Genomic DNA, 14,214 nt, shown 5'->3' on the forward strand with positions numbered 1-14,214 from the left:
TCTTTCCCTGGCTTTCCTCATTCGCTTCCTTCATGAATTCCCAGTACTGCACAGAGGAGCTGAGGACAGTTCCAGGCTGACTGGTAACTGAAGTCACTGATTAGCCGCAAAACACCAGAGGAACATCACAGATGCCTCTCTGAAGGAAAGCTGATGTTAGGCTAAAACTGAGCTTGTCTGCATGGGTCAGTTTTCCAAAGTATTAACTCTGTCTGAAAGCATTTGGGCAGAAGATAACAGAAAAGAAAAAAGAAAAATCCCCATTTCCTCTCCTGTGCAACACACAAGATGTAATCTTCGAAGAATCAACAAAGCATTGACAGTACAGGAGCTGTTCTTGTCTTCCCAGCAGTTATCTGTATACCCTACCGCCTTTTCTAGGGCTGAAGTGCAGGACACCGATGCTCTGGAGCTCCCAGCAGTAGGTAACTTCGGGTTTAGAATGAAAACTGGCGATGACTTGACCCCATTCCTCAGGAGTAATCAGCACGATATCACTGGCAAGGCACAGATGTCCTTTCTTCCAACAGCAGGAGCATCAGGATCCGAAAAGCAACACCCTGAAGGTCTCAGAGCTTCACAGGCACTGTCTGCTGCAGTTGTGCTCAAGAGTTTGGAACACAGATGTACATAAACCAACTCCCATGCTATGCACGCTAAAGAAATTCCTGTAGCAAGGCTGATGCTTCTCCTACGGGAACTAATGCCACACAAAGCTTTCTGCTCCGAGAAGTAAAGAACAGAAGACACTTACTGGAACCATATTCTTTGCCTGAAAATAGACCTGCTAACAGGCAATTTAATGGGCTGCTCCAAGCCTTCCTCCTTCCACAGACAGCCCGAGTTTTCCCAATGGTTACGAGAAGTCGTTTCAGGCAGCATCCCAACAAGACTTGCTTATGTCTAGCACGTGGGTAGATCCAGTGACCAAATCAGAGCTCTGCTTCTTCAGAGATCCAGAGAGTTTAGATGCATGAATCCCAGATAAGAATGGATCTACAGACCTATCAGTATTTAAGCACAATGAATAACGGTGCCCATTACAGATTTTTTTTCAAACTTTGCTCAGAAGCATGGAAAGGAAACATGCCCCTAAGAATGAAGGTCTAGAAGTCACTGGATAAACTGAATAAAATTCTCATGCTGAAGAGATTTTCCTTATAGGTTATTGAACTTTGATAGTGGTACTACCCTACAGAATAGCAAAAATGAAACAAGAAGAAACTAAGATTCCCAGGCACTCCCTCTTCACAGCTAGAAAACAAGACAGAACTCCATGCAAAGCTCCCCCGCAGACACTAAGACCCAGTAGGGGAAGTTAAGACATTGACTGCAGACAACAAATTACACTGAAGTTTTGTTTCTTTAAAAATACTACAAAGCAGCAGGTGATACACGTGCACGTTTGTGGAGTATTGAGGCACGTCCCGGCCGACAATCCCAGATCAAGAAGCTGACTGACAGAGATTCGGCGAGCAAAGACCTTTATTGATATCACAGCAAACCTTGTACACCCTCTGCCCCAAAGGCAGCAATTATTCTCCAAGGGACAAGTCCTAACATGTTTCTTAATGAACCTAAAAGCAAGACTATTATCTTTATTTCCGCAGTTTCGCTCCTTCCTTGCCCAGGCCAGTCTAGCCCAAACATCCAGTTATTGACAACGGTTCACAGCACGCAGTAGCCCAAGTCTTCTGCAGGTGTTCACAGATCCCACAGCTTGCGCTCACCAGAGCAATAACAGCGTGGCCTTCAGGCGCTGGAAAGTACCAGCTATCCCCACACACGTTCATAGCTCATCCAAACACTGAAGCACGCAAAAGATACAGCCAAGCGAGCAGAAGTGAGGGAGGCTTCTGCTTCTGTACTTTCAGACAGACCATCATCAACAGACACCAGCATTTAGGATCCTGACACTGGAGTACCAGTGCCTTGGGACGTACACATCTACATGTAACACGGGATGATGACTGTCAGTCCAGGCACACGAATTCTGCAGGACACTCTCAATGTGCAGCTCCATTTACACCAACAGAACTTACAGCAAAACACTATCCACAGGTTTGGAACTGGGTCCCTCCAATTCCGCCCTTCCACTACTGTTAAACACCACCCAACATTCCTCAGCTGTACCATCCTCTCCTTTCGGGCTCTCCAGAGCCTTTCTGCAGCTCATCCCATTTCTCTTCAGCTTTCCCTGTCACTGCCCTCAACTCAGTCTCTATGAGATGCCAAATGGAAGAAGTTTGTCCAGGCTAAGAACCACACAATAATACTTCATAGTGTTTGCAATTTAAACAGAAACTGCATCCAAGAATTATACTCAAATTAAGTCTTGTCCTCCAAATATTTTCACTTGAGAAAGCTTTATTATGAAGAGGAAAGAGAAAAAGCAAGTGAGAATATGTATGGAAGTAGTTAAGTCTATAAGGAATAAACATTTGCAGATTATTATGCTAAGTTTCTAGAATTCGGCCGAATCAAGCTAGGGATTAGTCTTTTCTATTCCCAATAGTTCTCTGAAGAGAACAGAAATGATTGATTTTTCCCTCAAGTGCATGAGTTAGGAAAAAAATTAGCTCTCAAAAGCAAGCCAAGACAGTTGTTCGATCACATCTCACCTGCTGCTGCATGCCAAGGAGCAGAAGTGGGGGAAAGAAGTCACACAGGGACTGCACAAGGGGGAAGAGTATCAATATTTAAAGGCTCTAAGCTCAACTTGGATCTTGTAAAAATTCATTTTTAGCATTAAGTGGCTTCAGAGGTAGAATATATTAAATATAATGCTACAGAGTTGCAGTGTGAGAATAGCGAAAATCTATTGATAGATCTTAGGCTGAGCTGAAGAGAAGTCATCATCTGTTACAGGTACAACATACAAAAAAGTATCGCTATGGGGATCCGACACCGAAAAACTGGCAATAAGGAGCTAGAGACACTTACCTTTCAATTAAAAGAACCAGTGGCAATTAGTAACACAACATGTAAGAGATTTATATCTAGACATCAAAACTCAGTTCTACATTCCAAGCGCTGATCAGAGTACTTGAAAGAACCGAGTTACTGTGGTTTGAAAACAAGACAGATGCAAAGAAAACATTTTTGATGTACCAGTTCAGAAGCTCCATAAGGTTGTGCTTCTGTTTTGGAAGAAACGTTATCTGAGCTAAAGCATCACAGCACCTTCAGTCTTAGACGCGTCTTCAGGAGGTACCACGTCGTCACTCATTTCCTTCCCTTAAGAGACCAGCATCTACACATCAGTCAGGTTCTTCCCTTCTGACATGCAGTGGCTCTCCACTGCTCTTTTTTTCCCCTGATGTTCTGAAAGATTCCACTAGTTTTTATGTTTACTGAAAAAACTTCTAACGATGTTGTCGTAGTTTCCAGCTAGATTCTATAACCCAAGTCTGCCACACGTGAAATCATGGAACAGCTACTAGATGAGGAGGCAGCAGAGCACAATTCAAACAAGCTCCACTCACTTTGTACAGTTTGGGGGTTTAATACAGAACTGTCGAACTAGAACAATAAGCTAAGAACAGAGACCATTTTACCTGCTGCTTTTAACACAACCCACCCACTCAGCAGCTGAAGGACTCGCTGGGCTCAACGCGGATCAGCTGTTGTCATGGTTCACAGGCCACTGCAAGTGCAAAATCTGCACTTCACTCCAATACTGGTGCCTAGGATGTCTGAAATAAACTCTCAGCTCTGCACAGGGGATGTTGTTTAACAGCTATCGCTTCTCAAACTCCAATCACTCCGACAGCAGCCATGACCCCCTCCTTAAAACCTCTGCCAGCGACATGTACAGCTGTGCTTAAATTTGTCATCCCCAACTCTGATGTATGTGAAGTTACTGCACAGAAAAGAGTTGTTCTCGGCTTTCTACAAACACAAGATTTAGGGGATGTTATTTCAAAGTAGAAAATATTTACAAATAAGTAAATATTTCCAAGTTACAGCAAAGAAGTAAAACTATACAAATGAAAAACATGAAAAAACCTTTTACTTTTTTTTTTTACAGTATTGGCTCATGAAAGGGAAACCAAAAGGAATCACCTGAAGTTAGAAGGTGTGGCAGACATCGCTAAGCATAGGTGGAACCCCTCCATTGTTTCTTTCCACTCCCCTTTCTCCCACCTCTACCTTACCACGAGCACCAGGCACCATGTAACATTAACCCACCACCATAAGCTCAGCACTGAGTTTCACAAAGCGTCTTCAGCGCTCTGCAAGGGGGAATCTAAGTGTACCGTGATACTGCTGCTCACCACGGTCGAGGCCAAAATCAAGGGTAAGTCATGCAAGTCAGCGAGAACCATCAGCAACACTGTAATACCAACTTAAAGTTCGGAGCAGCTGCTGTGCTTTCTGTATGCCAGAAAACTCCCCATTCAGACACGTAACTAGGGGTAGCAGGTGGGAAAAAATAACGGTAGAATTTCCTTTATCTAGAGATTTTAAAGCATGCCTGATAGAAAAATTGCAAAACACTATGTTGGCAAAGATCAAGAAAAGAGGGGAGGGAGGAGCTTCATCCTGTGTCAACCCACATTTGATCAGGGCTTCTCATTCTAGTGTGTCCTTAGGCTGAGCCTTGTGGCAAGACGCTTATGAAATGGCTCATACTACTGACGGTGTCACCCTCACCCTCTCACACCTTGACTATGACTAACTGTTCTTACTTGAGGACAGATCCATCTTAACAGCCGGTGCTCTGTAGAGTCACAAAGCTTCCCATCACCACACACTCTTTAGAGACAAAACACAGAGTCCCCAAGGGTCCTGAACCAGGCTCCACCCCCCCAGCTATGCAACTGAAGTGCCTTCTGGCATTGAGACAGAAGGAGACTCCAGTAACATTCCATGTTTTACGTGCGAACAATGATGCCCTTCACCATCATAAAGCCTGTCAATAGGCCTTCGATTGGTGCTCACAGTGGACTCCTGATTAGATAAATCAGCCAACACTGCAGGGTAAGAGGAGACTGTCAATAAAACCTGGTAACAGTAGCTTTTATAATTTCTCCTTATCTTAGTCCATATCACGAACACCAATATGACCTCAAGCCTTCCTAGACTGTTCAATCCATCCAGCTTCTACAGGTCATTACCCCGTCTCTCCTTTCCTCCCAGTCTGTACCCAGTTGCTCATTTATAGTGGTGCTATTTAAGGAGGCAAGTTTCTCTGAAAGTTAAAACTTAACCCTCTGGAGTTAAGACCCAGAGAGTAACTTTTATTTTTTGGGGTATCACTGCAAAAATATAATTCTGTATTCAGCTTTCCAGACTTCCTGTTCCCACTTTAAGTAGTTAACAGAATACCTCAAAACAGGAGCATGACGTTTACTTACGAGAAATCTTAAATTTTGTAGCTAATGGCTTGCCCTACTGTTGCTCTCCGGACTCTCGCCTCCCGCTCCTAAACAGCAGAGATGGCTGTTCCTGCCCTCCTCTCACTGCCTCAGACTTCGGTCTGAAACCAGGCAATGGATTCAAGATTCAGCATGTGGGTGGGGAGATCTGTCACCTCTTCCCTCTCATACCATGTCTTTGGTAGAGAAAGGAGTATCTTAGCCTCTTATTGAATAATTTCTTTCTACAGGGGTCCCGTCTATCACCCCAAGTGAAGATTCCGCACTCTACAGTATTGGCAAAGCTGGACAGTGCGAAAGTGAGAAGAGATGCTTTGGTCAATGCCGTTTCCTCCCAGTTATGTTCTCACATTACATAACCTTTCCTTCACACCTCTCAGCTAAAGTTTGAGAAAAAGTTGAGTATACTAAACCCTCAAAGTGCATATGCTAAGTACAGAAAGGAATTAAAATCAGCCTTCAGATATTTTAAAATACAAGATTCTCTCTCTGCTTTCTTGGAGTGCACTAGTTGCTATTTTTCAGCATTTCCTAAACCCTATGTTCTTTAGCTTTCATTTCATCTTCCCTCTGGTAGCCAATTTTTACTTCTCTAGATCTGTACGAAGATAAGAATGAGGAGGACAGGTTTCACTTGTTACAACTAGTTTGGCATTTTGCATATATGCTGAGGCAGGGGTTGTCAGCCACAGCTGTCCAACACGCAGCTGACCCTCTGAAGGGGGCTCAAAGGGGCAGCTGAGGAGACTGTCAGCATGCCCCCCCCAGAACCCACGCACCCAGCCCACCAACTGCAAGCCCATCGAGCTGAGGAGATGTGGTCGCACAATGAGTTCTTGACACAGCACCACTTTTAACATCACAATGAACTCCAGCTGCCATAGGCCTTCATTTCATCACGGTTCAAGAATCAAAGACTCGTCTAAAAAGCAGAAGGAACTAACAGGACTTCAAGAATGTCAAATGCAGAGACAAAATTAGCCAAACTCCTGCTCTCCTAAAGCAGTGATAAACATGTGAAGTGTAGGACTCTTCTAGCTAGTTTTTGCACATACCCAAGGACCACGCAACCACTTGCAGGCAATTTTTAATCAGTTTTTAGGTCTCAGGAGCTGTACACCCAGGCAAGCTCAGACTGCAGTTTGCTCAGGCATAGGTTTGATTACAGCTGGCAAAAGCAATGCTGAAGACGCCTCATTACATTGAAATGAGCCTTTTAGCTTGGGGTTGTTGTGTTGGTTTTTTTCCTTCAAACATGTTACTCCTATGCCTACACCTTAGAGCCCAACTATATTCCTGATGACATGCTGCAAGTTGCAACAGTTCGCAGCAGAATTAAGCTCAGGGACCTTACTAGTTTCTTGTTCTGAGACTTTAGCTCGATCAGTAGAGGAGGGAAGGGCCTCAGGAGCACATTTTGCACAACCCAGCCCCATTTTACCGTGAACAGTTCATGTTGCTACCTCTGACAGCAAGTGAGAAATAAAACGAGAAAGCTCAACAACTTCCCCTTTTGTTAGCAACACCTTCTGTAAGGATTACACCAGAATTTACTTACATCCAGGGAGTCCTCATTGACCAGGATGAGAGACATGCTCTGTGAAATGAGTCTGCAAGAGTACCCTGCAAGAGAAAAAAGCACAAGGATTTACTTGTTAGAGGAATATTCAAGGGTTAGCTAAACCTTAGGACAAGCATCTAAGGGTCAGGTGACCATTTACTTTTGGAGCAGTTACTCCTCTCAGGAAAACGACTGGAAGCAGCAGCATACAGGACACACTAACTTGACTATTTTACTAGTAACACAGGCTGCATTTTATCCGCGTTTCCACATGCAGAACTTGAACATTTTAACCAAAGGAAACCCTGTATGACCCAGATGCAGTAAATACAGGCTATATCCCCTACAGCAAATGCAAGCGTTTCACTACCTAAGCTTGTTTGGTTGGGTGGTTTATCATTGACATGGAGGCAGAACTACCCTCAGCCCATTACAGGAACAGACCTGAGTGCACAGCAGCAGTGACCCTGCGTGACTGGCCGTGCACACATGGAACCAGTCAGTGCTACCCAGTCCCCTTAGCACACATTCGGGTCACATGAGCATTTTTCTCCCCCCAAAAGATGTCTGGAAGGTCCTGTGGGTCAGCAAAAACTACAGGTCAACGGGACGTACACAGCTCCTACCAACCCCTGTAGGCATCAGGTAATTGTTCTAGATTATTCTTAGGGGCACGAGAGAACAAGAGCAAGTTGCCATGGTCTGCAGCAGCACTCCTAAGGCAGTTCTGTACATTTGCCACATCAAAATTCAAAGCAAAAATTCTCAGGACAGAAAAAAGCCTCTTCCTGAAACAGCAAGAGAACAACTGAGGCATGACTTCACTTTCTGTGGGATTCTTGGTTCCTTAGGAAGGTCATATCAGCTTATCAACTGCAGCACAGATCACATCCTCAGGCTACAGCCTTTCTGTAACTGGGCTAGTTTTGTAGGTATAATCTGGGGTTAACACACCTGCACGATGACTTCTGTCAGAACAGACCGTCCCTCACCTCCCTTTGGGGGAGGCATGCTCACACCACACAGCCAGGCTCTTCCGGGCAGCAGCTTTGTTTCTCTTCCACTCACAGCTGTGTAGAATACGAGTATCAGCTGCCACCTCGCTCACTCATAGTCATCTTATTTGGGTTAACGAGCTAAGGTTTACCACCTGCTCAGAGAACAATCCAGAATGACACTGAACTCACACACACCTGCTGGGAAAAGGATCCAACGTCCCAACCAAGCACAGCCTGCAACCCCGCAGCTTTGCAGAGAGCCTCCACCCCTGCCTGCCAACAGCCCTTACACGGCAGGACAGAACTGAGCGGTGAAGCTTCGACAGGCACAGACAAAACACCGACCTGGGAAGAGCTGGTTTGCCATTTTTAGAACTTAGTCCCAGGGCTGAAGAACCACTTTCTTATTTTAAGGAATGTGCTGGTTTTGCCTGGGATGAAGTTAATTTTCGTCGCAGTAGCTGGTACAGGGCTGTTTTGGATTTGTGATGATGACACAAGGATGTTTTAGTTACTGAAGCACTTCCCTCCACATCAGGGTACTTCTTTCCCCAGGGAAAGGCAAGAGCCTTGTGCAGTAGGCTGTTACAAATTCGGTATAACTAATTCAAAAGAACTTTCTAGCAGCATTTGACTGGAACAGCAGCTGCAATAGCAAGCTCTAATTTCTAAACTGCTGCTCACTGTTTCATTTTACCTCTTGCAAAACCAGCAAGATGCCACTTGACAAGCGGAGCTGAGCAAACCCAACTGTGCAAAACACAGAGCTGTTCTGCTGCGGCTCTTGGGAGTCGTGGCATCAGAAAAACTAATCCTACAGCAGGGGTCGTTTTGTGTCTTACACATCAAACAGAGATGGGGATGGGAAGAGGAGAACACAAATCAAGTCTAACAACTGTTTATAAATCTGTCTGTTACGTACAATTTCAGGACTATGAAGATGGTGAAATCCAGCACTACAGCAAAGTAACTGGCAACCGTAAGATCACAAGCGACATTTGTAGCCACATTTTGAAGTTTTACAACAGGTAGCACAGGCAGTACTAATACGGCAAGCAAAAATTACACTCTCCAAGATCAGGCCATATTTTTGTCAATGTTTCCACATAAAATCAGATCAATTGCTGGTTCAAAGCCAGGTGTAATATGTGGATCCACACCTGTAAGTTGATATCTAGCTCTAATTTAGAAGTCTCACTAAAAGTCCATGAAGTAGATCAGTCAGATACTTCTGGAACTTCCTTCCCTTCAAGTGTCCTGGGAGAAAGACTGCTTGCCCCAGAGTTGGAGATCATAGCCCTCGGGCACGCTTGTAGTGCTGGCACACGGGATCCAGCAAGAATGAGCATCCCCCGCGTTCAGAGGAACACGTGTGCCCCGCTCAAACGTTGCGCAGGGGTACAGGCAAGTGTGCTGGCATTGCTCTGGTTCCTCAGCTGCAAAATCACAGCTCACCGTAACAGAAGACTCCCTGCCTCTAAATTGAAAAGCTGTGGGTTTGACAGACGTACTGTTAGATGGGCAAGAACTGGCTGGATGGCTGCATCCAAAGAGTTCCTGTCAACGGCTCAACATCCAGGTGGAAACCAGTACCGACTAGTATCCCTCAGGGGTCAGTCCTGGGAACAATTCCTTTGAGTGTCTGCACTGATGACAGACAGTGGGATCAAGCGCGCTCCCAGCAAGTCTGCAGATGACACCAAGCTGATGGTGCAGATCACATGGGGGACATTGACGGGCTTGGGAAGTGGGCCTGCGTGTACCTCATGAAACCCCACAAGGCCAGGTGCAAGTACCTGTACCTGTGTCACAGGTATTATTAAAAGTAATGATAATCAATGTAAATCAGTACAGACTGGTGCATGAATGGATTGAGAGCAACCCTCCTGAGGAGAACCTGGGGATACTTGTGGATGAAAATCGGACAGGAGACCCCACCTGGAGTACTCCATCTCTGGGCCCCCAGCACAAGAGACATGCACCTGTTAGAGGGAGTCCAGACGAGGGTCACAAAAGCAATCAGAGAGCCAGAACATCTTTTCTGTGAAGAGGCTCAGAGAGTTGGTGTTGTTCAGCCTGGAGAACAGAAGGCTCCAGGGAGACCCTTCAGTAAATAAAGGGGGCTTATAAGAAAGGCTGAGAAAGACTTTTTACCAAGGCCTGTAGCGGCAGGTCAAGGAACAATGGTTTTAAACTGAAAGAGGATAGGTTTAGACTGGACAGAAGAAAGTTTTATGATGGGGATGGTGAGACTGGAACAGGTCAGAGTAGTTGGGGATGTCTCATCATGGGAATTGATCAAGGCCAGGCTGGAGGGAGTTTGAGCAACCTCATCTAGTGAAAGATTCTAGTCAGTCAAGCAGCCTATATGCTGAAATTCCACTGAACCAAGCAAAGCAGAAAAAATAACAGACAAGAAGTAGCCAATGGCCAAAGTTTTGCAAAGGTAATTAAGTTCAGTTCCAGAGCATCGTGGTTCTGCTGGGAGGAGACTGCAGTACACCCACCTCATCTCCGTGCAGTTCAGTAACTCAGCAGCTTCACTGGTCACATTCTTCAGAGTTACGAGAATATTGAAGTCAACCTGAACTTGAGAAAGACAGAAACTGCTCCTTCTGCAGAAGGCGACCTGTGCTGTTAAAGTTCCCCCAAACCCACCCCTGCAGGTCTAAACAGACTAACCTGCAAATCTGAACGCAGCTGGGGATGCGTCTTCACCTGGGCACACTGCAGTCCGTGGGGATAAGCAGAGTGTTCAAGACTTAAGAAATGAGGTGAAAGTGTCACTCAGTTCTGAGAGGTGTCAGATCACCGGAGTGCCACTCTGCCTTTCACCAGTCAGAGAGAAAACTCATCAGGAAGAATACAAGAGCCTCATGACTCTACATCGCCAAGGTCGCTATATTTGGGAGATAAGTGATGTTGTGGATGGAGGTGTGTGCTTGTATCATGATCTGTTCCTTCAGCAAGCCCTTACCACTCAGTTACGACCTGGATAGCCGCTCTCCTAGGAGGCTACTAGTGTTCTGAAGGGCTATGGCACAACAGCAGCCTAGGCATAGTTCACAAACCAGCACTTCAAGCACAGCAGCATCCTGTGACAGCAAACCAGGCTGCCCACCTTGCTACTGCATCCACAGGGAGAAAAAGACTGGAGGATTTAGAGTTGTGAGTACTCACTAGTCCTGCTCATAGGGCATATCCAATGCCAGACTAGTCCAAGAGCAGAAGTGCTATAGCCCAACATCTAGCGCTACAGGACTGAAATTACAACGTGCACCTCCAGTTCAGCGCAGCCTTACAGTAAAGAGTTTGTGTTTGACAAACTGCAGACAGAGCTGGGATACAGACTGATTTTATCAGACACATTTATGACCTAAAAGGAAACCTATTGTTTAATTCCTGCTTCTAACAACAAACCTAAACTTACAGTGCTGAGAAGTCTCCAGTTTTATGCTGCAAAAGCAGGTAATCAGATAAACACCCTTGACTTAAGTAGGTTACCACCATTACCTGCCGGTCAGCAGACAGCCCATCTGAGCCGTACTTTCTGTTCACATCACTGCAAGGTATCTTTTGTGTTACCGAGAGTCTGATTTCTCAATTAAGATGCATCAACAAGTTTGAGACAAGGATATCCACGTTGTGCCTTGATTAAGCACTGTCCTCTCCCCCAATAGCAGCAGCACCCTTCCACTATCAGTGACACCACACTGGACCAACAGATGTGCCATAGCGGGGCAGCAGGAGCGCTGTTCAAGCGTCCACCTGCTCTCATAGACAAGGTTTGAAAGAGGTTGTAAGCTACCCTCTTTGTTTTACCATGTTTCCCAGCATATCCCAAACTCCACTGAAGTCTAAAAAGATTGTCAGCACAAAAAGAAAAGCCATAAAACAGTTTGATATATGGAAACAACTACTGACAGATTTCACATCACAGTCCGAGCTCTCCAGTTCCACCAGAACGCAGAGCCCCCTACGGTCACTCTAAACATTGCACTTCACCAAGAATCCCCCCTAACCAAGAGCAGAGCATCCCTTCTGCCCTGAAGAGCCCCCTGAATGTAGCCTGGCACTGGGAACAAAGACTCCACTCCAAGACCCTCCCTCCTGCCAAGCGAGGATTACCACATGCCTGCCTGCTTCCAAGGAACCCTCCTACAGGGAGCAGGCCTGATTTTACAACCCCACTCAGCAGATCCAGACCGTAACCTGCCGCTCACCAGACGAGTTCAGAGGACCAGAAAGGTGGGTACCTATATTGAGCGCCGTTTCCTGTTTGTCCCCAGTCAGGATCCAGATCTTAATTTCTGCCTTCATCAGCGTGGCTATTGTTTCGGGAACACCTGCTTGCAGGCGGTCTTCAATGGCTGTAGCTCCAAGCAGCAGTAAATCCTGGAAAAAAGAATTGGGGGTATTGTTTTTTTAAACTAAACCTCTGTTGGGAACACACTCAGAGAAGGAATTGAAGACAGCACGTTGCGCCTCACTGCTAGTACGGGATTGTGACCAGCCACATACACCAGAGGAAGTTCCTGGTGTGGCTATTCTATTTTCTCTGCGTACCATTCACATTTCACAAGGTACAGAATGGAACCGAGTGTTTCTGGAGATGGCAATGATTCAAGAGCAATTAACTGAAGTCGTACACCTCCAAAGCTAGCCTACAGAAGAACATATGTACTAGAGCATTCACTAATCACCATAGCAACATGGTGAGGGGTCACAGCTTAAATATTCCTTCATCTCACAAAACACAAGTCACCTGGCACCACATCATTTAAACTGAATTCCCTCCCATTAAATCAGACTGGATACAATCACTCAAAGCAAAAATTATTGCAACTACTTATGAATATAATTACTACATTTACGTAACACAAATGGTATGAACAACAATTAATCCAAATATCTCTAGTCTACGAACAGATGTCTGCCAGAAAACTAGGTCTCATACAACAAGTTTAATACTACAGAGCTAGCCACATTCTTATGCAGTTCTAAAGCAACCTCTTGAAGAGATTTCGCCATGTTACAGAAGAAAGTCAGGCTGCCAAAAACACCTGAGAAATAAACCTTGTCCAAGGGCATGATCTGCTCAGAGATTTTAACTTTAAAAGCATTTCAGTGCTTCCTTAAACATGCAAAGATGTTACACTTTAAAGAAATTGATATAAGTGGAGTTTATCATACCATATCATTTCAGGAATTGCACAGAAATTAACAGCTTCTGTTCTTTGAGGGACTGTAATTATTCAAAATGTAATTATTCAAAACAAGTGAAAAGTGTTCTAGAGAAACCACTAAATTAACTGAGTGAAATAACTGGAGCACGAACAAGTGCAGGGTGAGAAGCGTGACTACCTGCCTTTCAGAACGCAGCGAGACCAAGAAGTGTCAAGGAAACACTGTCCTCTCGTGTTGAGATAGAAACACTTCAGTGGGGGATTACAGAAGTTCACACTGGTTCTCTAACGCCTACTTTTTCCTTTTCCCCTCCCACGGTTACGAGTTCTGCACTTTGCACCGAGAGCAGTTTTTCAGCTTTTCTCTGTCCATGCAACCACTGGCCTTGGCAAGAAGTTTCTTTGGTCTACGGGGTCTACAGCAGCCTTCAGGAAACCTGAGCGACGACTGAGGTGTGAAAAGGAACACATTTCTACTCACGTACCAGTACGTGGGAACTTCGTGCAAAACAATTTTATGTGTATCTTTATCAAGATATAGAGCAAGATACAGACAATAGGATAAAAAGAATGTGAGAATAGAGTTTACAGGCAGCAGTATCCTTTTACACCAAAATTTGTCTCAGATTTAAAACTCGAGAGGTCTACAGACCAAACAGGTTGCCACCTAAGAACACCCTTCCAGTTTCTCCTGAATCTGAACTAACCGTTTGCTTTACTGTACAGAGCCCAGATTCCACGGGAAAAGAACACACAAGGGGACCTATATCCCATCACCCAAAAAACGCATCTTACCTTCTCAATGATTTCATAGCACTCCTCCAGCTTTTGAGTCCTGTCCTTCAGAACTGTGCTGGATTCGTTGTAGACATTCAGCCACTCTCTGTAGGAGTTTTCTGACAGATCAGCATAAGCAATGCACAGAGTCCTCAGCCCTACGAAACCGGGGACAGCCGTCATTACACACCGCAACACCACACCGAGGAGCAGCCAGTTAACGCCCCAGTGAATGCTAAACTCTAACCCCCTCATAGAACAAAAGGACATTTTAATGCACACCCTGCACTCAAGAAAACCTCCCCGTACAT

General features: G+C 45.2%; 1 protein-coding gene across 1 annotated transcript in view; it reads right to left on the reverse strand.

Annotated features, from left to right (window-relative positions):
* The window catches only part of ATP8A2 (ATPase, aminophospholipid transporter, class I, type 8A, member 2), a gene marked incomplete at its 3' end in the record, with an annotated part of 71,858 nt that overhangs the window by 22,510 nt on the left and 35,134 nt on the right, over positions 1–14,214 (reverse strand). Inside the window, exons 20-22 of the mRNA XM_010144085.1 lie at positions 13,922–14,061; positions 12,197–12,335; positions 6,940–7,004 (exon numbers count right to left, since the gene is read on the reverse strand). Of these exons, the coding sequence (XP_010142387.1) occupies positions 6,940–7,004; positions 12,197–12,335; positions 13,922–14,061 (344 nt within the window). The remainder of the gene's footprint in view (positions 1–6,939; positions 7,005–12,196; positions 12,336–13,921; positions 14,062–14,214) is intronic.

This window comes from Buceros rhinoceros, unplaced genomic scaffold (assembly GCF_000710305.1).
Source record: "Buceros rhinoceros silvestris isolate BGI_N320 unplaced genomic scaffold, ASM71030v1 scaffold13389, whole genome shotgun sequence".
In the NCBI taxonomy this organism is placed as follows: domain Eukaryota; kingdom Metazoa; phylum Chordata; class Aves; order Bucerotiformes; family Bucerotidae; genus Buceros; species Buceros rhinoceros.